General features: G+C 39.7%; 1 protein-coding gene across 1 annotated transcript; it reads left to right on the forward strand.

Moving 5' to 3' along the window:
• The first annotated feature begins 1,200 nt into the window (after positions 1-1,200).
• On the forward strand, positions 1,201-24,520 carry ANKDD1B (ankyrin repeat and death domain containing 1B). Its single transcript, XM_088535633.1, has 14 exons — positions 1,201-1,407; positions 3,588-3,686; positions 9,833-9,931; positions 10,029-10,133; positions 11,217-11,315; positions 12,583-12,681; positions 14,471-14,595; positions 15,468-15,570; positions 17,166-17,264; positions 19,107-19,205; positions 20,875-20,970; positions 23,126-23,324; positions 24,013-24,144; positions 24,447-24,520. Exons 1-14 carry the CDS (start codon positions 1,291-1,293, stop codon positions 24,503-24,505), a joined length of 1,530 nt encoding a protein of 509 aa, XP_088391759.1. The 5' UTR covers positions 1,201-1,290; the 3' UTR covers positions 24,506-24,520.
• Positions 24,521-25,356: the final 836 nt, after the last annotated feature.

Here is a 25,356-nt window from a genome sequence, read left to right on the forward strand (position 1 = left end):
TCTAAATATTTAATGTATGTCTGCATTTTTTGTTCTCAGATGCTTATTTGCTTGGTCTTTGGCTCCTGTTTTGTTTTGTTTAATGGGCTAAATATTCTCTGATTTCAACAGAGTTTTGTGAGGATGCTTCTGTTGTTTGAGGTACATGGATAATGTCATAGGAAAGCCTGGAAATACCTTTGGAACTGCCTGGTTTAATTTTCAGCTTGTTTTGTACACTGCAACTGTGATTACTCCCGCAGAGATTATAATCATGAGTAATGTGCAAAATGCAATTAAGTGAATGCCATGCTGATTTTCTTTAATACGCTCTGCAGCCATACTGCCTCAAACTGTATTCTCATTAGCTGTTAATAAACTTAGACAGAATGCAGTAGGACAGAAATTGTGTGAGATCTCTCTAAGGAACAAATAGTTGCTGCAGTTTCTAGTTCAGTGGATAGTGCTGTCCTCTTTGCTGCTAACATTGGCAAATGAATTCTTAGATATCTTTTCTCTAGTGTATTTTGCTCTGAAAGATAAGTAATTCACTTTTTTGACTGTGATATGCTAGTAAATTAAGAGTACCTGATAACATTTCTTGCTAATATCCTAATTTCATCCAAGTGTTAAATGTTAAGGTAGAACGTGCTAATAGAGAAATAAAATACTCTGACTTCTAGGTTACCTGAACTGGTTATCAGACACTCTAATTTCATTTTCCAAAGTTAACTAAACATTATGCATTTTATTACAGGTGTACAAATACATACTATAGTTACCTGGGTTGACCAGACAGATATTGTGTTTTGAGTTTAGGCATTAGAGGAATGCCCTGGCAAAACAGTAAATTAAACATTGTGGCCAAATTTTAAGTTCAAGTGCTAATATTTTTTCCTGTAAACCTCTTGCTATTTCAGCTGGGTTGTACCCTTTGGTACTTTTTTTTTTTTTAATTTGTACATTGTCATGCATTTTGGTGATGTATTCTGGTATAAAACAGGGCAACTTTTTTCAAGGATATAGAATGAATTCTGTAGTTTGTGCTGTTATTCGTAAAATGTCTTGATAGGGAGCTTCAGAAGTGAACTCTTGTTACCATGAGCAATAATGATACTGTGAAGAGTTTATTTGCGCTTAAAATTTGAAACTAGAAACATCAGCCAAATGTCTCTATAGGAAAAAAATTGAAATCCTGGAACAATTCTATGATTTACTTAAAATATTAAATCAGGACAAATAATAAGGTAAGAACAGTATAATCACTTAAGTTTGTTATGGCCATTTTTTTAGTAATGTAAATGTTTTGTAATGTTTTTCACAGTATTACCCGATGAGAGAGAATTTCAGTATGCTGCTAAAATGAACAATTTGGAAACCATGGAAAAATTATTTAAAAAGAATATTAACATAGATGCTGTAGATACGGTGAGTATGAAATATCTGGCAGATCAATGGTCTGAAATGTTGACTTATGTTGGGTTGCGTAGTGGAATCCCGGAGTATCTGGTATGATCAGCTGCAAGGCCATGAGGCTAAGAAACCCTTTCTAGAAGCTGATTAATCTGTATTTCATGAGTCCAGTTAGACTCTGTAGGATTGGATTTCATACAACAAACCTCACCGACCCTTGAATTTGCACTAGTCTGTGCATAAAATTGGGAGCTAAGGACTTCTGAATAGTGGTTCTTGCTCTTATACAGTGCCTCTGTGCTCTGAGGTGATTAAATTCTTTGTCTGAAGTCCCCCATTTTTTAGAATGGGAGGACTTAACCCTCACAGACACTTTAAGACTGAATTTAGGCTGCTAGAATTAGAGACTTAAAAAGCCAGTGAAATTATATTGTTCAATGTGTCCAGAAACATAGGAGCATTCTACTACTTTTTTTGTCTACAGGGTGAGATCAGAGTTCACATTTGTCATAAGCAGAAAAGAAGGTGTATATTAGGCTGGTACCAGAACTAGGCCTAAAATCTGAGGAAATGTATCTCACCATATCAAAGTACAGTTCCCTGTTCCCCATCAAGGGCAGTTCAGTAACTATTCAGTTGTCTTGCTATTTAATCAAGGAGCTATGAGAAATGGAGAACAGCCTGCCCTCAAAGGCTCTGTATAAATCATCTAGGCATGGACATCCTAATGTTATTTAACCGTGGCTTCTGGAAAAATTGCTTCCTCTCCCCACATGCGTTTTTCCCCCCGGGAGTTGAGGAGCATGTACAATTACTTTCCTTGGTTTATTTGTAAAAAGGAGTAAGATAAAAAGCTCTTGTATAAAGTTACATTGAACAAAGATAGTGTTCCCAGCAATTACATAGTACTATAAATATATAGAAAGTAACAGTAGAACCCACTTAAAAATAGTTCTTGCCTCTTTTTCCTTTCCAGAATAGAGAAAATTAAGTCAAATCCTGTTACAGTCCAGTAACTTGAATCTTTACTTCCTCATCCTTAAATCAAATTTATCCTATGAGAGATTTACTAGGGTAGATGCCTGGGCATGGTGTACTAACTGATTGTACTGACAGAACTGTTCTTTTGTTTGAGTCGATTATTCCAGCCACTCTGTTTCCAAGCAAAACGAGCTAGGCTGCCAAAAGGAGAATTTGTTGATACAGCTGCTTCTGAGCTAAGAGGCTTTCTGGCATAACTTTGACAATCCCACCTTTTTATGCTTCCAACTTGTATAGCTGTAAATTTAGCCTTGCACAGGGATAAGTCCACACAGGAGCAGGAGAAACCAATTCCAAATTCGCTTTTGAAGGTAACTGGTTAGATCACATTATATCCTTGTATGGAAACTTTCTATGAATCATGTTAAACCCAATTAGGGTTATTTTAATTGTAAATGAAGCTATCTCCACTAAGGCTCAGTGTGGTTTAACCAATCCATTTTGAATTCCTGCCTTTAACTACCAAAATGAAAAAATTAATCAAGTGTTTCTGATCAGCCTTGAGCCTATTCACAAGTCTGCAATTACTGACTATGTGTGCAAGGAAGAAACCTTCATTTACCTAAATAATCAAGGAGTTTGGAAAGACACTGAACTAATTATGTGTGAAATAAAAATCTCATCATGCACTAAAGAGATGGTAAAAAGCAAGCAGGATACCAAAATCAAATCTAATTGCAGAAATCCACTTCTCTTTCAAATTAATCCATTTCTTAAAGTAGCAAATGTGAATGTATTTTGTATTGCGTGCGTCTCTTTTACACAGGGCCTGATTATTTAATCCCGCTCAGACCCTTTAACAAAGGGATCGTTATGCTACATAGAGTAACTAAAGTGTTCTGTTTCTACTGTAAATCTTTAAGATTTGAATTTAAAATTTAAAAATCTAAACTTTATCCAAGCAAATATGCTTGGCTACATGCTCTAGGTGATCCTGCATGTGCAGGGAGGTTGGACTAGATGATCTGTAAAGGTACCTTCCAACCTTAAGGATTCTATGAAATAGAAATACAGATTAAAAAAAAAATCTGGCTGTTGCGAAGGACATATACAAGGGTAAATTTGTAATCAGGAATTCTGATTTCTCTACTTATTATCTGCATGCGAAAAGAGCTCTATTGTGGACCTGACAAACAAAATTTTGTTTATTTCAGTTAAAACGCACTGCTCTGCATTTTGCTGTTGCAAGGAATCATATATCTGCAGTTGATTTTCTTCTCCGTCACAAAGCTAGACTTGACATTGCAGATCAGGTAAACAAAGTTGTTTTTATAGTAAAATCACTTTACATATTTTGATTCATACATTAGGAACACATTAGGGAAAATGAAGGTAAGTACTTCCTTGTGCTTCTAATTTTACAAAATTTTATGCTTGCTGTAAATGCTCCAATTCATTTTAAGATTTCACACATTCATGTGAAAGGAATATAGTTAATATGAAAAAAGTAATATAGCTAATATAGTCAAGACTGTTGGCTATGTTGAGTACTTGTGTGAGCACAAGAATGGTGGAAGCCACTTGCAGAAGTAACCTGTCTCTGCAGTAACTCTATGCTGATCTGTAGCCTCCTCTACATAAAGACAATCTTATTAAAAGCAGGGATCGTTCAAAAGGTGACTGCTTGTGTTCCATTTTTGTGAGCAGCTTAATGCAAAACTGTGTCAGCTGCTCTGCAGCCTCCGAGGCATTAAGGGTTGAGTGGTCTGTGGCTAATTTAGTTGGGAAACATGGTGGTGCCTAGTGAAGGATTAGATTCAGATACTAATGCCAGATTTGTGGTGTTATTAATAAACAGACTGTTCAAACTAAGAGTTTTATAGTGAATGGTATGTACGTTTTTTTCCCAGAGAAGCTATGTTCGTGAGGTTTTTTTTGTTTGCATGTGTGTTTTTTTTCTTTTTTTCTTTTCTTTTTCCCACTCCACCCTCCCTTCCCTATCTAGTGTATGCGGAACGGTATAAATTTTAACTAAATCAAAATCCAGGTTGGGGGGGGGGGGTGGGGAAGAAATAAGTTTCCTAGTCTGTTAGTCTTTTCTGTTTAATTTAAAAATAAAATAAAAGAGACTTGTCCAAAATTGCAAGAAACTTGTCCAACAGTTTCTGACTTGGGCACTCGCATGTATTATGGGAAATGCATGTGAAGTTTAGCTTGATTTGCTCTGAGACATTATCATGAATTTCCCTTCTTGTGACTATCTCACATACAGAAGGAAAGTGTTGCAAGGTGTTGCTTTGAAGAAATATGGCTCTCCTTCTGGATTCTATCTGCTCCTAAGCAAATCTTGTACTGTTGTAATCAACATTTTGATAGCTCTTTAGGTAATGATTTCTCTTTTGTCTGACAATCTGAAAGACATTGTGTGAATCCTAAATACTAAATGAACTAAATACTATGAAATTAAATGCAGTGTATACATTATTATATTGCAATGCAATGTAATGCATTGCAAAAATGCAATGTATATATTATTATATGTATAAATGCAAATAGAGTAATTTTGTAAGAAAGGGACGCTTTTTTCTTCAAGGAATAGTTCAATAGTTAAGAAAGGGTGTTCCTGGGTCTTTTGCATGGTATAGTGTCAAGGTAGCTTTATTCTGTAACTATTGTATGTTTTTCCTATGGCAAATTATATTTCAGTGGCCATCTTTCAGCTTTGTAGAGGCACTGAGCTGTTTTAAAGCATTTTATGGACACTTTAGTACCTTGAAAGGGTGCACTGAGCACAGGTTGGAATCACAGTGCTTTGTGTTGGGGTCCTATTAAACCTGTCAGTCAGAGTCTCACTGTAATTAAGGTTTGTCTTTTAATTAATAGATGTTGTTAATCATCTTTTCTTCCTTCAAAGAACATTGAAAACATTTAAACTGTCATGATTATCTTACAGAGATTAATTGTTATGACATTATATTTTATACTTGACAGTTACTCATGTACCTTTTGGCAGTCTGATCTTGCGATTGATAAGAAACAGAATGAGGATACTGCAACTTTTCCTTATTCCATTTCAGTTTCTGATAGAATTATATTAATGACCACAGGTCTTAAGCATTCTTAAAATTTCCTCATAGAAAGTTAGCTGATTTAAAAACAAAATATCCTATTTTCAACTGTATGTTTTACTTCTTAAGTGTGACTCTTCATCTTAGGCCTGGAGACTTGAGACTGATTGATTGAGATAGTTATGTTTATTAGAATAGCTCTAAGAAACTAGTAATACATTAATTGGCTAATAAGCACACCACTATATTAATAATTCAGGATTATTTCACTATGACTTACAGTTGCATTGATTGAGTTACAATTCTTTTTTTAGTGTTGTATTATTGTTTAGCATTAGTATTGATACACAATTATACTACTGTTAGGAAATCTTCTGAACACATTAAGCACTGCTAAATTATAATTCTGCTGCCTTTCCTCCTGCACCAAATATTAAGGTGCAAGACTTTACAAGCTTATCTTTTCTCACTGCACCCTGCCACTCCAAGTCTTTCTAACATGATAGTGAGTCCAAAGGCTGTCCAAGTGACTCTCCTCCAGTCTGTGGGAGGTTTGGCTCCACAGGTCATCTTCACCACCGTCTGGAGGCATCCACAGTCTTTAAAGGTCCCTGTCATAACATCCTGCTCTTCTTTGTTCTCCAATTGATTTTGTACCTTATTCTCTATTTTTTTTTGTTCTTTTTCCGAGTCTGCTTTTACTTCCTTTCTACTGCTTACACTTCTCCCAAATAAATGACCTATGCGCACTATCATTGAGGTTGGAGTGCACCTCTGGAGCTCATTTAGTCCAAGACCTCTGCTCAAAGCACTGTCACTGAGAGCTGGTTACTCAGGGCCTTCCCCAGTCTGACTTGAGCATCTCAAAGAATGGAGACTTCACAAAACCTGGGCAACTGATTTTAGGGTTTGATTCTTTTGAAGTTAAAGGCTTTCTTATGTTTAAACAAAACTTCCTGTATTTCAATCTGTGTCTTTCTTCTTGTCTTTTCACTGGGCACCACTGACAAAAGTCTGTCTCTGTTTTCTTTACTGCTACTCATCAGGTTTATGTAGACATTGATAAAGTGGCCTGAGCCTTCTCTCACAGAAGCAGTAGCAGGTTTCTCAGCCTGTTCTCACGTATCAGATGCTGCAATCTCTTAATTATCTTTGCTGGAGTTGCTGCAGTAGGTCCATGTCTCTCATGTACTGGGGTGCCAGATGTGGAGCCAACACTCCAGATGTGTCTCTAGTGCTGAATAGAGGGGCAAGACTCAACTTTCTCAAACTGCTGGTAACACTTTTCCTCATGCTGCCCAGGATGCTGTTAGAATCATAGAATCACAGAACGCTTAGGGTTGGAAGGGACCTCTAGAGGTCATCTAGTCCAACCCCCCTGCACACACAGGGTCACCTAGAGCACGTGGCACAGGACTGCGTCCAAGCGAGTTTGGAAGATCTCCAGAGAAGGAGACTCCACAACCTCTCTGGGCAGCCTGTTCCAGTGCTCTGTCACCCTCACTGTTAAGAAATTTTTCCTTAAGTTCCTGTGGAACTTTTGGTGTTTCAGTTTGTGGCCATTACCTCTAGTTCTGTCAGTGGCCACCAGTGAAAAGGGACCAGCACCATCCTCTGCACTCCCCCCCTTGAGGTACTTGTATACACTGATTAGATCCCCTCTCAGCCTTCTCTTCTCCAGGCTGAACAGGCCCAGCTCCCTCAGCCTCTCCTCACAGGGCAGATGTTCCAGGCCCCTGATCATCCTTGTAGCCCTGCGCTGGACTCTCTCCAGCAGCTCCACATCCCTCTTGTACTGTGGAGCCCAGAACTGGACACAATACTCCAGATCTGGCCTCACCAGGGCTGAGTAGAGGGGCAGGATCACCTCCCTCGACCTGCTGGAGACGCTCTTCTTAACACACCCCAGGATCCCATTGGCCTTCTTGGCCACGAGGGCACACTGCTGCCTCATGGTCAACTTGTCATCCACCATGACACCCAGGTCTTTCTCTGCAGAGCTGCTCTCCAGAAGGTCGGTCCCCAGCCTGTACTGGTGTCTGGGGTTATTCTTCCCCAGGTGCAGGACCTTGCACTTGGCCTTGTTGAATTTCATGAGGTTCCTCACCGCCCAGTTGTCCAGTCTGTCCAGGTCCCTCTGGATGGCAGCGCAGCCCTCTGGGTTATCAGCTACTCCTCCCAGTTTGGTATCATCAGCAAACTTGCTGAGGGAGCACTCTGTGCCTTCATGCAGGTCATTGTTGAATAAATTGAACAGGACTGGACCAAGGACTGACCCCTGGGGGACCCCGCTAGCTACAGGCCTCCAACTAGACTCTGCACCGCTGATCACCACCCTCTGAGCTCTGCCATCCAGCCAGTTCCTAATCCACCTCACTGTCCACTCATCTATCCCACACTTCCAGAGCTTGCCCAGGAGGATGTTGTGAGGGACGGTGTCAAAAGCCTTGGTGAAGTCGAGATAGACGACATCCACCGCTCTCCCCTCGTCTATCCAGCCGGTCATTCCATCACAGAAGGCTATCAGGTTAGTCAAGCAAGATTTCCCCTTGGTGAATCCATGCTGACTACTCTTGAGCACCTTCTTGTCCTCCATGTGCCCAGAGACAATGGACGGTATGAGCCGTTCCATCACTTCTCCAGGAACGGAGGTGAGGCTGACTGGCCTGTAGTTGCCTGGGTCCTCCTTCTTGCCTTTTTTGAAGACTGGCGTGACATTGGCCTTCTTCCAGTCTTCCGGCACCTCCCCTGTTCTCCAGGATCTTTCAAAGATGATGGAGAGCGGCTTAGCTATGGCATCTGCCAGCTCCCGCAGCACTCTGGGGTGCATCCCATCAGGGCCCATGGATTTGTGGGTCTCAAGTTTCCTTAGGTGCTCTCTGACCCAATCTTCCTCTACCCAGGGCAAGTCTTCCTCTCTCCAGGCTTCTTCTCTTGTCCCTAGGGCCTGGGACTCTAAAGGGCCGCCCTTGGTAAACACCGAAGCAAAGAAGGCATTGAGCAACTCTGCTTTTTCTGTGTTATTTGTAACCAGGGTGCCCATCCTGTCCACCAGCGGACCCACGTTTTCCCTGATTTTCCTTTTGCTGTTAATGTATTTGAAGATTTTTTTTTTGTTATTTTTAACGTCCCTTGCCAGATTGCGTTCCAACCGTGCATTAGCTTTCCTTGTCGCATCAAGGAAATGTTGGCCTCCCTTGCTGCAGGATGAGTGGTTGGTCCATCTTCAGCTTGTCCAGGTCCTTTCCTGCCAAGCTCCTCTCCAGCTGGTTGGCACTATGTTTGTCTCGGTGCCTGGGGTTATTTGTCTGCAGGTGCCAGAGTTTGCGTTTCCCTTTGTTGATCTCCATGATGTTTCTGTCAGCCTCTTTCTCTGGTCTGCTGAGGTCCCTTTGAATGGTGCTGTAAGCATAAGATAAAACAACATTTACTGCTAATTCTAACACAAGCTGTTTCTTACATTATGCACAGGCACCTTGCATTCTAGAGCAACAATATAACCCATTCTGTGCTCACATGGTATCTCTCCTTGAATAGTTTTCGTCATATTCCTGGCTAAAGCAGTGACTTCAGTTAGTTTGGAGGCCGGGTATTCCAGCAGGACCTCTTATTTACAGTATGAAATGGTTTTTAATTCTTTATTCAGTTGAGTTGGTCTGTTGAAATAGTATCTGGTAGTTAGGTCTGTGAAGATAATGCACATTCATGTTTTTTAATTTTGTTTATGAAAATATGACTTAGAAAAAACCTTCTGCTAATACAGGGAAACATTTCTAACATGTGCCAATGAGTTCTAAACTATAGCTGTGATCCAAGAAGGGAGCTACAGAAACTCTTGAAGATACATTTTAAGTTCTTCATGCTGTCAGTGCCTAATTATATGCTGAATTACGAGCCTATTAATAGTCCTGCTGCAGTTGGGCATATACAGTTTTAAGTTGGAAGAAGTGAATAAAAGATGATCATAAGATATATACATATATATATGTTTATAATACTGCTTTAAATTTATGATCTGAAATTGAAAGTCTCTTTAAAACTACCCCTGCAAAAATTAAAGTTTGGTTTGAAAGCTTTTTCAGGATAGATTTGTAAGCCACAGTAAGAAATTTTCTGTCTATAAATCCTTATCTTAAAATGAGATTAATCTTTCTCTGGAAATGCCTTCCTGTTACGAGGAGGAGGATCCTGTACAGCTACATTTTGATGCATGACAGTTAACTTAAATGAGATGAGTCTCAATTACTGTGCCAGGTGATAATACTGACTGACCTTCTCATGCCTGCAAAGCACAACCCATTGATACGCTGAAATAATCACAAAGATTTTTTAGGGAGTGGAAAAGACGGGTATTTTGGTGGTAATTGATTTCCTTTTCTTTTTGTTTGAAGCATGGCCTGACAGTGATTCATCTTGCGGCTTGGTCTGGAAATCTGGACATTATGCGAAAATTAGTTAAATCAGGTGCTGATCAAAAGGCTAAGAATGAGGTTTGTTGGTGATAAATTTTAATCAACTCTAAACATGTTTGTCTGGAGCAAAATTAAGCTTGTTCTTACAGAGTTGCCTTGTTTTTTTTTTTTTTAGGAAGGAAAGAATGTACTGCATTTCGCAGCTCAGAACAACAGTGTAAAAATAGTTGATTATTTTATCCAGGATCTTCACCTGAAAGACTTGAACAAGCCTGATGGGGTACAGTGTGCCATTTCCTGCTTATTTCTTTGATGTCATGTAATGCAGGATATGGGCCTGCATGTAGTCATCCTGTGTGGTGAAGAGTGGAGGTGCCCCAGCAAGGCAGCAGTGCAAGAGCCTTGTCCTCTTTGGATTTGCTGTGGTTGTATTTCTGTACATCAGTGCGTGAGGATCTCTCTTTGAAAGCTTGCTTAACTAAACAGGATATTTTACTTCTACCTCACGAAAAACATAGGATCAGCCTCTGCTATAACAAGCTTCCCTGTCATATTGTGGGGCTTTGTATTGTCTTGACCTGATGCTGCCAAATCTGGAATGCTTTCTACATGAGCCAAGGCCAACAAAGCTGAATTAATTGAACAAAACTGAAATTCGTGCTTCAAACGTTGTGTTTCAGAATAGTCTCTGTGTTGAGTTTGTTTCATAATTACCTATTAGCGCATTTCTTGAACTTTTTCTTAATAATATAGGGCACTGTCGGGTAGCCTTTGGTGTTAGGTAGCCTGTCTGACCAGTGATGCTATTTTATGTCTAGAGAACATTGCTTAAACTGTAAGCAGGAAGAAAAATGTTTCATTTTACAAATGGAAAACAAATGCAGAACAATTGAATTAGGCCTCCTGGATGACATTTCTCAGAAATACTGGTTGTGGACTGTGCTGCAGAATTCTGATCAAATGTGTTATGCCAAAGAAATACGTCTTTCAGCTACTTTGGTGACTATTTCTGAGCATCTCATTTTTTTTTAATGAAACAGTTCTTCTTCTGATGAATAGTTCTATATCAAGAATAATTAAGAACTCAGTGTTTGGAGCACATTGTTTGCATCATTTGTTACCTTTTCTGGTCAGTGTTCAAATATTTTCTTCAAGATATGCAAGGTATATAATCTATTTTTTACCCCAAGAAAATTTTGCCTTTTTTATTCACAACATTCTTGTAAACTTCCACATTTTTATTGATTTACTTAAACAAGTGTTTATGCAGAATATACGTGCGTCTATATATACCATATATGTAGTAAGGAGAAACAATATTTTGCTTTTGTAACATTGTATTCTTTTCATGACTATTTTCTAGAAAGGTAGAAAACCATTTCTTCTGGCGTCTGAAAAAGGCCATGCTGATATGATTAACAATTTGATTAGGCTAAAGCTGTTTACATCTGAAAAAGATAAGGTAACATTTTCTTTTCAGTAGAAGTACAAATAAAATTGTGCATATGAAAGGTTATTTTGTTTCAGAGTAGTTAGTACATCACCAAGGAATATGAATAAAGTGTGCAGATGTCATGGTGCTAAATCTCCTGTATATTGGATATATATTGGAGAGACCAATAACGACACAAAGATAATGACTATTAAATAATTAATGCAGGGTAGCAGAATTTCTGGTCTTGATGCCAGGAATCTTTTCCATATGTGTTACTTTCGTACTGCTTTATGTTAATTGTTAAGCTGTCTATTGGGAGAAGCAGGAAGGTCTAGTGAGTAAGGAGCCAGCTTCAGCACTGACGAGCCAAGTTTCCCAGTTTCTACCTCTGCTCAGCTGTATCTGTGTGTCACTGCAAAGACCCGCATGACAAGTTTTGCAAAAGGTTTTTAAAATACTTTAAGACATAAATAAATACTTACAGGGATTTTTCAGAAGTGTCTCAACACCGAAATCTGATGGAATTTTAAGGTATCTGTGTACTATGCAAAATCGCCCTTATTCTTTAAGGAATGATGTCGGGGTTTCTCTACATCCTAGGCATTGCAAGGATAAATACATTAGAAATTGCAAAATGGTTAGGTATTGTTATTATAGAACCATGCATGTAAGAATCCTGCAAGTTATGCTACAAAATAAATGATTTTTTTATTTTGGTATTCTGGTAATACCTTAAAAACCACAATGCAGCATGAAGCTCTCTAAGCACTTTTTCAGCAGAGGTTAAAAGAGAGTGAAGAGAGAGTATCGTTCCGGAAAGATAAGCAGCTGAATAGATTAAAGCAGCAATGAGAGGAGAATGCTGCAACCCAGAAGCAGAATAAGTAGGTAGGAGATAATCTCCTCATCTCCTGGGTCACTATTTGCAGTCGCAGTGTGTATGTATGTATCACTTGACAACCCTCACCCCTTTTTTTTTTCCTCCCTACTGTTAAGACTGGAATTCCCCTAAGGGTTATCCTTCTCCCAGTCTTCAGCTTCAGTTTGTTTCTAGACAGCATTACATTTGTTCTTGTACCAGCATCATGTGAAAAGGGGTCTTTTCACATGTACACAGGCAGAAAAAAAAAGTCTGAATGTTGGAACATTCTGTGAAACTGCTCCTTGTGTGCAAGAATGTGATTTGGAAAGACCAAAGGCTTGTATTTAAATATGTGTTAACACAGGCTGTTGTTTTTACTTAATGATTGTTCTTTAATGTGCATTTTTAAATCTCTGATATTTTAATTTCAAGGAGGGAAATACAGCATTGCATCTAGCAGCTAAAAATGGACACAGCCAAGTTGTAGAAATTCTGCTCGAACAATGGGAAGAAATAAATGACCTCAATCAGGTGAGGACACAGAAATTACTAAAAGAGATACAGTTTGTGAAAGAATATATAGTTTTTAAATTAAAAAAAAACTTGCACTGACTAGACTTCATTTGCATACTGTTTCTTTGTCCCTTCTCCAGTAAACTCAGCTCCACTGACTGTTTCAATGCCTCTTACTCTTATATGTGGAGGGGCTTCCTCCCCATTTTGTGTACTCTAACTACTGGTAGATGAAAGGCAGAACTAATGCAGCTGGTTGCAAGCTAAGTGGTACTTTTGTAATATAGGGAGGTTATATGCTGGTGTGTAAGTTTGCAAGCCAAGCAAAGCTCTTCAGTATATACTGAAAAGCAAGTTTCTAGTCCTGCATTTCTAGCCACACAATCCTGTTCCTTGCACTGCCCATGATACTTTATAGGTCTCTGTGAGATGCACACCCAGCACAGACCATCACAGGCACCTCAACAAGGAGGCCTCAGATTTGTATGTTGTTCATCCAGTCTCACTTGGCTCCACAGAACTCACTTAAGACACATTTTTTTCCTGGGTTAGTATTGATTAGTTCAGTCAGCATATTCATGAAGTACACACTAGTTGCAAAGTTTGTATCCCTGAGTTGCTGCACTCATGAGCACATGTGTAATTCATGCTTTATTTTAAGACATGAATTAGATGTGAAAGACAAGAGAGCACACATAATCATATAATCTCAGCTTTGCAAAAATAAGTTTCTCTTCTGCTCCTTAGGGCAGCTGGAATGAATTGGACTAGTTAGGTCAATTCCTCGTGGGCAAGTTTGCCCGTTACAGAAACCTGCCTTGTGGCTGACAGGCTCTCCTACCCCAGCAGAGGACTGTCTGAAAAGAGTAGGGAACATCTATGAAGGTCTCCCTCTTCATTTGTCAAAAGATTTATGGGTAGAGAGATTATCTCTCAGCCAGCTAGTCTATCTAAGACCTTTTGGAATGTGAAGCACTTGCATTTCCAAAATTTGTTCAAGAAAAGTGTTGATTGTGCAGACAGAGCTTGCACTACTTCTGGCCCTACCCTGTCATGGCTAAAGAGTTGTAGTTGATCTTTCTTTCTGTGAATAAACAGAGCACTCTCACCTCAGCACTAGTAATGTACCAGAATAAGTTAAACAGAATGAGAGTGGCAGGGTTTCAGGCAGGGAAAAATATGGAATTATTACTGCTTCAGGGAATGCTGAAACACAGGTTAGCTTTAAATAAACCTTTGTGTATTGTAATATTTTGCATCTAGGCGTTAGGTCATTGTGCAACTCATGTAACTTATTTTAGAGACTTGCTTTGGAGATGTGGAGATTTGGGGGAGATGAGTTTTAGAAAAAGCCTGTGCCAGGATTGTTACTGCTCCTTTTAACTAGTATTAAAAGTGAGAATACATCCAAAGTCCTTGGCACTGGGCTAACAGAACCTGGCCTTGGTGGTGTGTGCTGGCATGATAGTGTTGGTATTTTGTGCCAAAGAGCAGCAATTTCTATCCATCATCTTTGTTACCTTGTGTGCTGACTGTACTGTCCTTTCAAAACAATTAAGAGAAATATATGAAATAGTTATTTGTATATAACTATTATACATAACAGACATAAATGACATCCACCACTTAAGGGGGGGTGAGTTGTCATTTCATTTGCGTGTTCACAGGAGCTTTGAGATGATGCTCTCTCCTCTTCTTTTTCTGTTGATCCGGATGAGTCTGATTAATCTGTTTTGTAGCAAACTTTAAAAATTGGCTATACATAGCTTGAATTGGAGCAGCAAATTTCTCTTTCTTTGTTATTTAGCATGGAGAAACTCCATTTTACTTGTCTGTTGAAGGAGGTCATGAAAAATGTGCTGAACTCTTACTGGAAGCAGGGAGTGACATCAACCTTTTAACTCAAGTATGTAAATGCTGCTCCTTCAGCACACTCTTACGGGGACGTCTAGGCTGTGGGAAGGGTCATATCCTCTCTCTCTGCTCTGTGTACTAACAATATATTTGTTCTGCTTGCTTTTATGAAACGGTAAAAGATAAACATTTTATGAAAAATATAAATGGAAATGTGGAGAATGTTAAGAGCACAAAATTTATGCTGAAAAAAGTAACAGGATAGACCTTTTTGACATAATATTTTGATGGGCTTCAGCATTTACTGTTTATCCAGCAGTAAGATATATGGCTAGGAAATGTGACTAACTATGGGGTAATTGAAAGACCTCAATTTGGGCAGTGTGCATAACTGAGCTGCTGATAAACCTGTTCCCATCTGGGTCCCATCGGGGAACCATCATCTGGTTCCCTGATTCCAGTATAACTGAAATTTCTTTAACAGCCTTGGTTTGGCTCTTGCAAGAATTTCCAAGAGTTTGTTTCCTGGAGACTGAGAGATTATTTTTAAGAGAAAGTTTTCTCTGAATTAAAAAAAAATACCAGTGGGAAGGTGATTGCTTGCTAAAGGTCACACTGAAAGACCAGGAGATATATTGGACTTATCCTTGTCTGTGATACAGGAGAGCTCACAAAGCTGTTTTATCTCTTCCGTAAGAGAAATTGAAAAGGACTATAGAGCACTGGGGTTAGATTTGTGGAAATATAGTAGCAATGTAAAAAACAAAAACACATCATAGTAACTGGTGTCTACTTAATTGTATAACTTTTTGAAAAGGGGACTACTTCTTGGATAATAGCACAGATTTAAATGAAAGATTATTCCATATAGAGAGCAGTATTTAGCTTTTTTTTTTTTTTCCCCCCTCCCCGGGAACAAAAACAAGCTTTTGCTGTTTATAACATGTATTTCAGAACAATACCAGTGCTCTACAGATTGCAATCCAGAATGGTCACCTGTCCTTGGTCTCATTTCTTCTTGATAAGAATATTGACCTTGTCTCCAAACCAGAGGTGAGCATGTGTTACTGTAACTTTTCTGCTGACGTCCAGGACAAATTTGTTCTGCCTTTAAGGCTTTCCTTAAGAATTCTTGTAACTGAATGGTAGTTCAATTCTACATGGCTCTTCTACTGTTTTTATTTTATTATTTTTAGTGTAAATGTTACTGACTATCTGTTTTATGAGTTTATGAGTTTATCTGTTTTGTTAATGATGTGTAGAGACTAACGAGGACAAGCTCCTGTTCCACACAGGTCGAGCCTGGATAGTCTGAAGGGCTGATGTGTGAGGCGGCCGGGCCGCCCTGAGGAGGCCTGGGCAGGACGTGCAGTTCAGCAGGGTGCTCTGCTGAGGCCAAGAGGCTGTGGAGCAGACAGCTACTAAGAGATTCTAACTTAAAAGGCAAAAAACACCCTTGTTTTTATTCTCTGTGCTAAAAGCATATGCCTTCCAAAACTGCATACAGTTGGAAGGCTGGGAATGGTGGTGGTTGTTTTTTGTTTTTGTTTTTAAAGTATTCTTGGTATTCAAATCTTGCCTCACTTCAGATAGAGCAGTTGTTACACCTGGGATTTTCTGTGAATAGGAAAATATTTTATATTTCTGCAGTACAGAATGAAAATAGAGATCCTGTCTTCATGATTTACCTGCCGTAATCACTTGAATGTTATTTAATGTTGGCAAGGAAGAATAATTTGTAATGTCTTCAAAATGGTTTATTTTAAAGATCAGTCAGTTGTTGTACTGCTTGTTGGCATTAACTTGCTGTAGCAGAAGCAACTCTGAAAACTGTGACGTAAGTATTAGAAACATTTCCAGTATGGCTATTTTTCTATAGCCCTGAAGAAAGGCGGTGGTTTATAAAGACACTAATTAATAGGTCTTTGGCATTAGTGATTGGCACTGCTATGATTTTTTGTAATCTGTATTTAATGAAGTGGTGAAGCATGGGTTCAACATACAAATCAATCTAAGAATTGGATTGTGACTGGTGTTGGATGTATGCCAGAGTTATTTTCATGAATAAGCACTCAAATAACAGGAATTACTCTCTTTCTAGTTATAATTACCAAGAATATTAAAGGAGGAGTGTGTTACGTGACGTTATTCCTGGAAAGTAGATTTGGACGGTTAGCCACCTAATTTAGAATTATGCTGTCTCCAGTCTGTTCAAATAAGGGCAAACCAAGTTTTCTGAGGGAAAATAAATGCTGCCTTAAAGTCTTTCTTTGTGAACCAGAAAATAGCAGCAAATGCCATGTCCGAATACATTGAGTGCCTTGCTGACAGTCTGTGGGCACTAGCACACTTACTGGGAAGCACCTCATAGTGAGGAATTATAGATTTCCCTAATGTGTTTGTTTACAAGCTGCTCTAGCTGTTGCATGAGAAGTGGGCTGGTCATGAGGCTAGTCATGCCACTGGGTCCCTGAGCAGGACTGAGTAGCTGCAGTTGTGTTTTCTGCAGCTTTGATCTCTACCGGTGCCTGTCCTGTGTACTCTTTGCAGGGCACACAGTTTGACAAGAAACTCTTTTTTTGTTTGTTTGAATGTATCCTTTAATTGAAATATTCTAGTATAATAGTTTGTTTCTTTTTTCTTCACAGGAGAAGAATAGTCCTCTCCATTTAGCAGTCATCAATAATCATCTACCTGTAGTACAAAGTCTCTTGGATGCCAATCATGATATAAACTCCTTAAATCACGTAAGAAAAAGTGGAAAGCAATGTAACTTTACTGAAAAGGAAGAGATTATTTAGATTTTGTTTGAAGTAGAAAATGTTGTTTTTCTTTTGTATTTTTTTTTCTCTTTATGGTCTCAAGTACAATAAATAAGAGGCAGTTCCCTCCTCCCTCCTTATCTTCTCATGTGTGTGCGTGTTAGTTGCTGGTACAGGCTGTGCTTGTACTGTTTATGCAAGATATGGATAGCAAAATGCTATATATCCAGATTTTTTTATTACATTCCTGTTATGATTTATGAACAATAAATGACAAAAATGTCTCAGAGATATGGATCTTAGAGGGAAACTCAGTGCAGAGAGCCATTTGCCTGTTTTTAGCATACAGACTCTTTCAGTATAAACCTTCTGAAGTATACAGGGAAAGAAAGGTCTGGTCACTGGCTCCCTTAACCTCAAGCTTTTCCCATTGAAAAAATACATGAAGGTTTGATTGATTTAGGATGGCAATTCTGGGTAGGTCTGGCCGAATAATTCTGGATTAGAGTGTTCTTTTTTTTTTTTTTTTAAAGAAATGCAATGAAATTACATAAAGATGAGTGTGCACTGAAAGAGAAATAAATGGAACATTGAATTGCACACAGTAGATACATATACATCTCTAAATTACTGAAGAAACAAGGAGGGTGTTTTGTTGGAGGAAATTTGAGATCACGTAGTCAGTGTGTGTTCTCCAAAGGGCTTGGGTAAGGCTGTACATGGAAGCCTAAGGCTGGTGTTTCTGGGTGTGTAAGGATCTATTCAACTCTGCATCATGTAAGTTGAGGTATGGCTTTAGTGGTTTCGTGGCGTCCTAACAAAGTTCTCTAACCACATCTGCAGATCATAGACCTGCTTCATTAGAGGTTCATAGACACAAATACTTCTGATCAAAAGGTTTTTCTGTCATATGAAGTATATTATGGGACATTTCCAAATATCCAAGGTTTCTATAAATGATATTATATTTTATTTGCTGCTACATTGTATCCACAAATGTCTGGAATATTCTCCTAATACTGAGAATTGTAAAGAAAAGAGCAAAAAGCAAATACTGCTCTGTGACAGGGATAGATATCTGCTCTGAGCATTACACTGCGGAGCCTCCCTGCTGTTTGGTGGTAGAACTGAGTTTCTTAATAATATTTTTATAGAAGAATAAATAGTTAGATTTTATGTAGGTAAATGGAGCAATGTCGAAACTACACAACCCTCATTTTGGACCCAAAGTTTAGGCTTGAAGCAGAGTGTCTGTATTACTGTACATTTTGTTAACGGTTTGGTTTTGTTCAGTGCCTTTGTGGTGTGGAGTTCACCGGATCTGTTATGGAGCAGTAGGTCTCTGTTCTGCCTTCTCCTCCATCCCACGGTCTGGCAGGTCTGTCTAAGCAACTCCCTCGTGGCCTGTGTACAACTTACTGTTGAAAGCTATGGATATCTGGTTGTCTTTGCATGAATTTCAGCAGGGAAAGGCTACGTGAGGGAGTGTTTTGGGGGTTGGCAGTCACATGAAGCACTCTGCCCCAAACATCTTGTTTTAAGAGGACAGAAAGAGTTTGTTACATTACAGTACCCTAGAGGGGAATGATACTTGCCGTTTCCTAAGCCATCTGGAACTCGTGAGCATTTTTCCTGTTGAGATCCCAGATGCTCTTGTTTGCCTCAAACAAAGTTGGCAGCCAGATCATTCAAAAGTTAATGCTTTCATTCTGTTCAGGGTTTTCTAGCCAAGGCTGTCTCTTGTTGTGAATCCTATTTAAACTCTAAGCATTTCCATTGTAAGGAGGAGCTTGGCATGCTGTATCTGTTTGGTGTTATTCATTCCAGAGGCAGGAAACCCCTTTACATCTGGCAGCTGATCTTGGCAATGTGGAGCTGGTGGAGCTGCTGCTGAAGGCCGGCTGTGATCTCCAGGCCTTGGATAAGGTACGCTGCGTATAACCCTCACGCAAGCCAGCGCTTTGTGATTTCTGTTCTGTAGTGCTTCTAATCTTCTGGGAGATGCAGGAAGCGCGTGTTGCCAGCCATCCCTAGTAGAATGAGTGTGGCCAAGTGGTATTTGTTGCAAAGGAAGTTCCTTTTAATACAAGCTTGTTGCAAAAGAAGTTGCACTCTCGTTTTGTCTTGCCTGCAGCTTGCAGAGATCTGAAATCGAGCTGTTTCTGCAATCAGCTGTGCTGAAAGACAGTGTGTTTAAAAATGTACAACTTCTAAATTCCTTAGTTTGAAGGGCAAGCACCACTGTCAGGCCTTGGATTTAAGAAGGAAGGACAAGTAGGTGTCACAGAGCAGAAGTGGGTGCAGCCTTTACAGCTGCTCACCCACAGTCAAGTGTGCTGTGAGCAGGGATACAGACGGTTCAGATTTCATCAGCAGCAGTGAGGGCAGTTTGCCCTTTAGTACAGTGGGCATGTGAAATTGGTTGTGTCCAGTGTCCCTGAGAAACCCTCCAAGATGCATCCAGGTGGGTATTTGGACCCTGGAGCATCTGTTACGGAAAGGCCAGGCAGGAAAGACATAGGCAAGAGTGGTAGTGATGGGTAGAAGTATCAAAGCAAGGAGTCTCTGAGGAAGGGCCTGTGCAAGGAGCAAGTGGTGACTGTGGGGTTTTGTTTGTTTTCAGGTGGTGGTGCTGGTATTTATTTATTTATTTTTAATGCAGAGTGCCCTTCTGGAGGTGCCCCCAGGGAGCTCTCGCACTCTATACTGTCTCCTCATGCTAAACACTTCTGTGCAATAAAGATTTCGTGAAACGTCAAGTCTTTGGCTCCCAATGTGGTGAAATTGGATAATTATGATGATTTTGAACAGAGCTGGGAGCTAGATTGCCAAATGTGTGCATCAGGGAACTTTATAATAGCTGGAGAGTTGAAATAATTTATAATTCAATTACTGAGCCTTATAATTTTAAGGGATTCCTTTAAGGGCCTCCTTTAGACTCGATTTTCTAGAATGTACAGCACTTGATAGATAGAAAAATGTCCTAGATTCAAAGTAGAGATCCACTCAAAGTGGAAGATGACAGGACCATAAAAAGCCTTTATGTGAAAGTGCTGGCAACAGAGATCAGTTCAGATAAACTGAACAGTCCCTTGTAACTGGAATTAAAGAAAGGGCTTTTGGTTCCTTAAATTATATGCACCACCCTCAAAACACCCTCTTCAGTTGTGTTGATAAAGTCCTGCACAGTCCCGCACTGCCCCTTTGTCGTGTCTTCTCTTTCCCTCTAGAACAAGACCTGGGTTTATCCCTGCGAGTTCAGCAGCTTTACCGCACCACCCATCCAAAGTGCCAGCCTAACCACAGCAGGGGGTGGACTGTTTTGGCGGGTGTTTTCAGCCTGTGCGTGCCTGGGATCCCCCTAATTTCAAAACAGGGGCTGAAGAAAGCGTGTGTGTGTGTGTGTGTGTGTATATATATATACACATATGAATGAGATATATATATATGAATTTATATATATATATAAATGATATATGATATGTATTATGATATGTACATTTTATATATATATATATATATATATATATATATATATATATATATATATATATATATATGAGATCATGTTATGACTCACTGTCTCTACCTTCAGCATGGAAAAACTGCACTAGCTGTGGCATCCAGGAGCAATTATGCCCTCATCGTAGATATGATCATTAAAGCAGAAAGATATTATGCTAGAAAACAGGTAAGAGACATCTTGCACCACACTGAAGGAAACCACGAGAGAAAAGCAGATCCTGAATTTAGTGCCTTTCCTCCTCACAGCACTAGCCTTGATAAAATGAGGTTAGGACAAGTTTTGTCCCTGTCTAGCTTTTAGAGTATCATTTTCCAGCAACTCTTACTAAACAGAAGAAGGGATGGGGATGTTTTCTGAGACCCAAATTCAGACTCTGACATGAACATGAGAGTCTGGACGATTTGACCCACATGTCAACCCACACTGACCCACATGTCCAAAGTACAGCAAAATATGTGGCTTTAAAGAAACGGCGTGTCCTTCCCTGGGCAGAAGTGTGAGGCTGAGCACTGCGGGCTGCAGCTACTGCAGTGAGCGAGCGCTCCCTCTGGTGTTCCACGCGTTTATTTACAAAACTCGAGAAAAAAATGGGGAAGGGCCAGGCAACCATGTGAAGTAAGGACACTGCTTAGGTTGGCCTCGATTGCCTGAATACCTAAGCTTGTTTTCCTGGCCACTTTTTTTTTTTTTTTTTTTTTTTTTTTTAAATATAGACTGCTGAGTGATGACACAAGTTCTTCATTGGGGCCATCTAAAATTCTGAGAAAGTATCTGTTCTGTTAACGATGTTAGCAATGAGCCACAAAGAACATGCTATACCTACATCTTTGTTAAGATGAAAGGGAAGTATTTTGAAGCATGGTGAAGGCTAATTTTAGGACTTATTAATACTCCATAAATAATTCAGTCTTGTATTGGGCTGCTCAGTTCTTCCTGTTTGGAGAGACAGTTTTATACAAGCTCTAGGAATTGATTAAATGTGTTGGGCTTTGACATAATGCAACCCCAAATGCCCAAGCAATAACAAAATCTTTGTGCTTCATTGCTAGTGCAGGACTGAAAGTTGTCTATTTAAGTTGCACTCATCGTAAAATCTGCAGGAATGAAGGTGCAACAGCTTTTTAACTTGCAAACTGGATTAAAAGGACTGGTGAGAAGAACAGGATTGACTCTGTTTCAGAGTGTAGCTTGAGAACTATCTTGCTGCCCTTTCTCCTTGCTAAGCTGCTATCTAAATCTATAACCTCACCCTCATTCCTGCTTTCTGAGAGTGGGTTCGTTTTCCGAGATGAAACAAGCAGCTCTCGGGGTGATAGAGGTGTCCATGATCCCGCCTGCATGCGGACACGTGAGCTCGCTGGGCCTCTCCCGTCCCCACCAGCCCTGCACATCCATTTCTGTGATACTTAGTAGTGCAGGGAATTGTGCTGGGAAATCATAGATGTAGATTAACTAATGAAAAGCACAACCATGAAGTGCACGTGTTATGCATAGCTAACTTGCCTCAGTTTGGAGTTGGCAGGTACGCTATTGTTGCTTTCATCCCAAAGGCAAATGAGAAGTGAAGTGGTTTGTTGCCAAGGAAGATATGACAAGTGTGATGATAGCAGTGAGCAAGTGATGCTCCTCACCTTTTGGCACTGTTTACTGAGCTGCCTGGGGAGGAAAAAAGATGTTTAAGGAGGTGGTTTTCTTCAGGAGCTCAGCAGATACTGGGAAATGCAAGTGGAAGTGTTTGTATCCCATTTCCTGAAATGAAGCATGCAATTTTTGTGAGCAGTTCAAATGTTACAGATACGTAGTATGAAGTTGTTCAAGTAGTGTTGTTGTGCATGAAACTACAGTGTATTGAACTCTTATTGTAAACACCATCTTTTTATTACATTAAGCTGCTGCCTGTGATCTGTGACAAGGCATCTGTTAAAAAAGAAATGTCACATTGCTATGAAGAAGTGCACATAACACAATCTGCGTGAAACACTGTCCTGTTCTCTGCTTTTCCTTTTTCTATTTATTGCTTCTGCCCAACCCTTCCCCACCCTTGCAAGGCTGGATTTTGAAGGCTGACTGGATTTGAGGGTTGCTATTGTTGTGTGTTTAGGGCAGGACACACAGTAGCAACGGGAAGTTGTGGTGCTGCAAATGGAAGAGATAGATTTTGTTTTTTTTCAAACCCAGTAGGGAAGCACTGAGCTCTGCACTGAGCATATGGCTTGTCAGCAAACACATACAACTGTATAGACCACCTTGTTCACCGTAGGCAAAGAAAATAAGTGTTCCTACCTTCATTACAAAATATATCATCTGCTCTCCTTTTTAGGAACATCTAGATTGTAATGATGCTGAGTCAAATTTTGTTCTGTCTTTCAAACAAGATCACAGTCTGCAGACCAAGCAAATCCGTTCTTCCCTTTGGAATCTAGCATACAATCAGTTAAAACCCCAGGAATGGAAAAAGCTGGCTCTGTTCTGGAAGTTCACAGATGAGCAAATTAAAGCTATTGAAGAACAATGGACAGGTAACAATTATTTGAAGGGATAGACGTAGTATGTAAGTAATATAGATCACAAAAGGGCAGATAGATAGTTGCTTTTTAAACTATGAGCCTATCCCAGAAGTGTTTTGGCTGTGTTACTTGTCATTCGGTTTGTGAAAATGAGCAGCATTATTAAAACCTGAGGTGAACAGATGTAGCCCTTGTCCCTGATTCCTGGCCAATTCTGCTACAGGCTGCTTGAGTTCTCCTTCTCCAGTTGAAAAAAATCTTCACCTTCAGGAAGCAAAATTTAGAGCAAAGAGCAGCAGGGAAGGTCTTAAAGTTCAGAGCTGCTGCAGGGGAAGCCCTAGGCAGCAGGGTGGCAGAGGAGGACCTTGTTCATGCTCTCCTCTCGTAGCACTCTCATTTCAGTGGTGGGAGATGGATATTTCTACAGCACACATTGCACTCATTTACTCTTCTCTCGGGAATATTTCGAAGAGGCTAAACAAGAATAAAAGGAGGAAATGAGTTTTCAGATGCACTGATTCCTTTTTACTTACTACTTCTTTTTTACCTTTGTAAGCCTCAATATTCATTTTGCTTCTCAGTGAGAAAGAAAATAAGAGAAGCAAACAGGTAGGTTTTAAAGCCTCTTGGAACAGTCCAAAAGCACAAACCACAATGTTTCCAGCATGTGGAACAGAAGCGTGCTTTGTGTATTACACAGGAAAAAAAAGTTACAAGGAACATGGACACAGAATGCTGCTCATCTGGTTGCATGGTATATTGCTGGCTCATCAGAATCCTGTCAAACATATATATGAAGACCTAATGGAAGCAGGATTTCATCATTTAGCTGGTAAGCAGTTTTGTGATGTAAATGGCACCTGGCCCTGTCCTCTGCATAAATACAGTGCAGGGCTTGGGGTTCCTGCTAGCTGGGGATGATGTGCAGCTAGGGCAGCTTTACCCTCGTAGGGGTCGAAGAAGAGAGTTGAAGTCTGATTTGGCTTTTCTGAAGGAAAAAACACCATCTCCCTTTCTCCTTTGTCTTGCCACCATGGCTGAAAGGTCACCTCGGGCCTCCTGAGTTCAGTGAGTGCTGACCGTGTAAAGAAAGAGCTGTGCCTTCCAGCAAGTGTTTCCTCCTTTTGTTTACAGAAAAGATGAGAGCTGAAAGTAGCACTCACCAGGAGTCCAGAAAATGTGCAATTTCATGAGTTCATCAAGGCAACATGGTAGCTGTGATGAATTCTATGTCAGATGGAAAGTGGCTTTGAACTACAGAGACTTTCTGGGGAAATAAAACTCTGTTTTGAAGCACTCCTGAAATGCTGGTTAGTTGTTTGTCTCATTATTTGCCCTACAGTAATTTACAGCCTTTAAGAGCTGGTGATTTATGAATACACTGTTAATTAAGAGGCCCCTTCTCTCATCTCCCCTCCTTTTCTCCCTCCTCCCAAATTTCTGTAGCTGACTGACTTAACATAGATATGGTAATGCCATGTTGGAACTGCACAATTAAGCTATTTTGTTTGCAATGAAATATGAGATGTTTTCTAGCTGAAAGAAATTAAATTTAATAAGTGAAAATTATGTGTATAAAGCAACAGCTCCAGAAATAGGTTGGCATCTGGTCTCCGTTGGGAGTCAGGTTTTTATACAGTCTATTACTAGGATTATAGTCTTCTGGGCTGAAAAGGGCTTTTCCCTTGATTAATGCTAGAACCTGGAACAAATGCAGCTTCCTGAGCATTTGGTTTATGTGGTGAAAATACACAAAAAAGCCATGTCTACAACCATCTGTGACTGGCTACTGAACTTGTCCACTCATGACACATCCTTGTACACATACTCATAGGAGGACATTTGGTATTTTAATACTTACTGATATCTACCTAGTTCTTGTTCATATCTTGAATAATATTTGGTAGTGTTGTCAGACATGGTTAAAGGTTTTCTGTTGATATTATTGAAAATATTTTGCATCTAAGAAATTAGATATTTATCTTCCTGGTCTCCTTATAACAAAACAGCTCTAACTAGGTGCAGTCAGGCAATGTAATATTTG

Source organism: Tinamus guttatus, unplaced genomic scaffold, assembly GCF_059628265.1.
Source record: "Tinamus guttatus ecotype Peru unplaced genomic scaffold, ASM5962826v1 Tinamus_guttatus_pri_ptg000637l, whole genome shotgun sequence".
NCBI lineage: Eukaryota > Metazoa > Chordata > Aves > Tinamiformes > Tinamidae > Tinamus > Tinamus guttatus.

Excerpts from the sequence above, each read along its gene's own strand:
- ANKDD1B (XM_088535633.1), top strand. The coding sequence starts at position 1,291 with ATGTTTTTCACAGTATTACCCGATGAGAGAGAATTTCAGTATGCTGCT. Across the intron at positions 1,408-3,587 it reads ACATAGATGCTGTAGATACG|TTAAAACGCACTGCTCTGCA; the intron begins GTGAGTATGAAA and ends TGTTTATTTCAG. Across the intron at positions 24,145-24,446 it reads AGGATTTCATCATTTAGCTG|AAAAGATGAGAGCTGAAAGT; the intron begins GTAAGCAGTTTT and ends TTTTGTTTACAG.